Source organism: Protopterus annectens, chromosome 2.part1 (genome assembly GCF_019279795.1).
Source record: "Protopterus annectens isolate FY-2018-M chromosome 2.part1, PAN1.0, whole genome shotgun sequence".
NCBI lineage: Eukaryota > Metazoa > Chordata > Ceratodontiformes > Protopteridae > Protopterus > Protopterus annectens.
Window position 1 is genome coordinate 1,853,423,161 of NC_056729.1, and position 3,412 is coordinate 1,853,426,572.

Genomic DNA, 3,412 nt, shown 5'->3' on the forward strand with positions numbered 1-3,412 from the left:
AACATAGCACATATGCATACTTTTAGGTGCATTTTTACTCTGTCATGACTGTGACTACTGTTAAGACCTTTTGGGCACCGCACCTAACAATGTAAAGCAATAGCTCACTTTATTGATTATAAGCAAGATTATAAGTAAATATGCATTAAAGCAAAACTTCATTTTGAAGGATTTTATTTGTTTTAATTGAATTCTGTTTCCCTGTGCTGATGCTGAGCTCTAAAGTCATTTGGTCTGACATTTGTCAGCTGCAGAAACTTCTGGAAACAGACTTCTCATACTGCAGAATAATCATTTATAGGCTGTACAACAACATTCCCTTTAATTTCATATGATATCTCACTCCATTGAAAAATGTTTCCTTTAGCAACCTCATAACCATCACTAAGAGCGGCAATATCATTTGAAGTTAGAACGTAATCCCACATGTTTAAATCTGATATCTCTCCAACAAAGCTCTGGTTTATGTCAAAATCTCCCAAACATTTGTCTTGGTCCTGACCTATTAAAGCAATTCCCCCAGAAAGGATTTTGTGTCCCTTTTTGTAAACTTTTCTTACAGATCTTTTTCCATTTACCCAAAAAGCAGTTAGCCCAGATTTAGATTCCCATGTCACACAAAGGTGAGTGAAAAATGTGTTGAGTGGGGGGATAGTAAAGTGTATCCCATCACTACCACTTCTGAAATACACTGAATATGTGCCATTCTTTTCTCGCCATACATTAAATTCATCACGATTGGCTTTGCAATAAGCAAAGATGATGGTCTCGCGTGTCTGTTCCACAGCAACTCGCATGCACAGGGTGAAGGCTGTAAGTTCGAGGGGCTTGCTTGGATTCAAAATCACATAACTATAGTTAGTTGGTTCAGGAAAGATAACTGATTTTTGATGAAGACCTGAAAAAATAAATATGAAGAGTTTTATTATTATAGTGAAAAATAATATTCGTATCCAACTAAAGAGAAAAAAAAACAATTTATGAGTGCTTTGCAGAAAGGAGTGCATTTAGTATTTAAACACAATGTAGTGCTATTAGGTGACAACATAGCTCATGCCATTTATGTAATGATTGTACATTTAATGGTTTCATACAAACCGTTTAAAACTTGTGGCATCATAACATTTATTCTGTGACTAAGTTACTAAGCTAAAAGTGTCAAAGGTAAGGGCTGCTAATCGAGTTGCAGGTTATACAGTATCAAAAGCTAAAGTGAGGGCAAAACAAAGTCTAACTGCGGAAAAAGGATTTGAAATATTATTTCATTACATAATCTTAGAACCTGTTATTTATCATATGCCTACTGATTGTTCTAGTCTGGAATACAGTAAACTACCTTACTAGATAGCCAGGAACCCATTTCTAATGTAGTTATTACTGCTTTAAACTGGCTTAATGATTCTCCTGTACGAGAAAAGTCATCTGCACTGATAAATCTTTAGTCAAGGCAAAACTAAATAGTTAAATGCATGAATGTTATATGGACCAGACAGAACATTAAATGAAATCCTTAAAGAGCTGCAGTCTGACTTACATGAGTATTTAACAGTGGTACTCCAGTAATGATACAACATGCTACAGTATAGGGGGATACTGCATCCCTGAAATTCTAGTATTTGAATGGGATATTCTAACCCCACTCATGTGTGTGTGTGTGTGTGTGTGTGTGTGTGTGTGTGTTATCTAACCCCACTCATGTGTGTGTGTGTGTGTGTGTGTGTGTATGTGTGTGCACGTGTGTGTGTGTCTGCATGTGTGTGTGTGTGTGTGTGTGTGTGTGTGTGTGTGTGTGTGTGTGTGTGTGTGTGTGTGCGTGTGTGTGTGTCTCATAGTAGTTAGGGATGCAGATTATATGTCTCTGTTGCATGTTGGATCCTGGACAGGACTGGACACACTGAAACGTTGTCATTATTGATCATTTCCATGATTTCCATGATAATTCCATGGCTTTACATATTAGACTAGTAAGACTTATGGGTCTGTGATTTCCAGGGTATGTAGAAGAGCCAACTTTGCACAGTGGGATGACTGTTGCTATTGTATATTCATGAGACACAAAGCCTGTTTGGAAGCTACAGTTAAATAGCTATTCCAGAGGGCCTGATAGATCATGTCTTATGCTATTTAGAAGGCATCCTGGGAGAGTGTCTGGGTTGATTGATGCAGTGTTCTTGGCCTTAGAGAGAGCATTGATGACATGCTCCCAAGTGATAGCAGGGGGAGTTATATTTGATGGTATTTTCTAAGGGAAGATTGAGGGGAAGAGCAGTAAAGTTATAGCTGAATTTGTCTGTTAGTAGATTTGCTACATCTTCTAGCTCATTATAAGTGGCTCCATTAACAATGAGATAGGCACAAAACTGTGTATTGCCTTTGAGATTGTGGACATAATTAGAGAAAGTCTTGAGGTTGTCATTTGATGGGAGGCCAAATTTACCTTAAATTTGGTTTTGGTAAACTTTATTTGTCCTCTAAGTTGTTTGTTTAGTTTGATGAGAGTGTTTTTGTCCTGCTGGGGTGCTACACCTCCTAATTTTTTCCATGATTTTTTTCTTCTGTTATAGAGCCTACTGATGCTGGGACTCCACCAAGGTGGATTGTTTTTTTTTTTTTAAGTTGCTTTTGTATTTCTTTCTGGTGGATACAGCTGCATCTATGCAACTAACACACTTGTATAGGGTTGTGAACTGTAAATAGTAAGCATAACAAAAGTGGCAGAGCAACAGAAACAGGAACATAAATGAGTGAGTTTGGATGTGCTCAGCAGTACAGGAACATAAATGAGTAAGTGTGGATGTACTCAGCAGTACAGGAACATAAATGGGTGAGTGTGGATGTACTCAGCAGTACAGGAACATAAAAGGGTGAGAGTGGATATACTCAGCGGTACAGGAACATAAATGGGTGAGTGTGGATGTACTCAGTGGTACAGGAACATAAATGGGTGAGTGTGGATGTACTCAGCAGTACAGGAACATAAATGGGTGAGTGTGGATGTACTCAGCAGTACAGGAACATAAATGGGTGAGTGTGGATGTACTCAGCAGTACAGGAACATAAATGGGTGAGTGTGGATGTACTCAGTGGTACAGGAACATAAATGGGTGAGTGTGGATGTACTCAGCAGTACAGGAACATAAATGGGTGAGTGTGGATGTACTCAGTGGTACAGGAACATAAATGGGTGAGTGTGGATGTACTCAGTGGTACAGGAACATAAATGGGTGAGTGTGGATGTACTCAGTGGTACAGGAACATAAATGGGTGAGTGTGGATGTACTCAGTGGTACAGGAACATAAATGGGTGAGTGTGGATGTACTCAGCAGTACAGGAACATAAATGGGTGAGTGTGGATGTACTCAGCAGTACAGGAACATAAATAGGTGAGTGTGGATGTACTCAGTGGTACAG

At 38.8% G+C, this 3,412-nt stretch overlaps 1 protein-coding gene across 1 annotated transcript in view; it reads right to left on the bottom strand.

The window, feature by feature from the left end:
- Positions 1–275: 275 nt before the first annotated feature.
- The window catches only part of LOC122795051 (pentraxin fusion protein-like), a 60,371-nt gene continuing 57,234 nt past the window's right edge, over positions 276–3,412 (bottom strand). The window contains exon 4 of the mRNA XM_044063627.1: positions 276–898. Within this exon, the coding sequence (XP_043919562.1) occupies positions 276–898 (623 nt within the window). The remainder of the gene's footprint in view (positions 899–3,412) is intronic.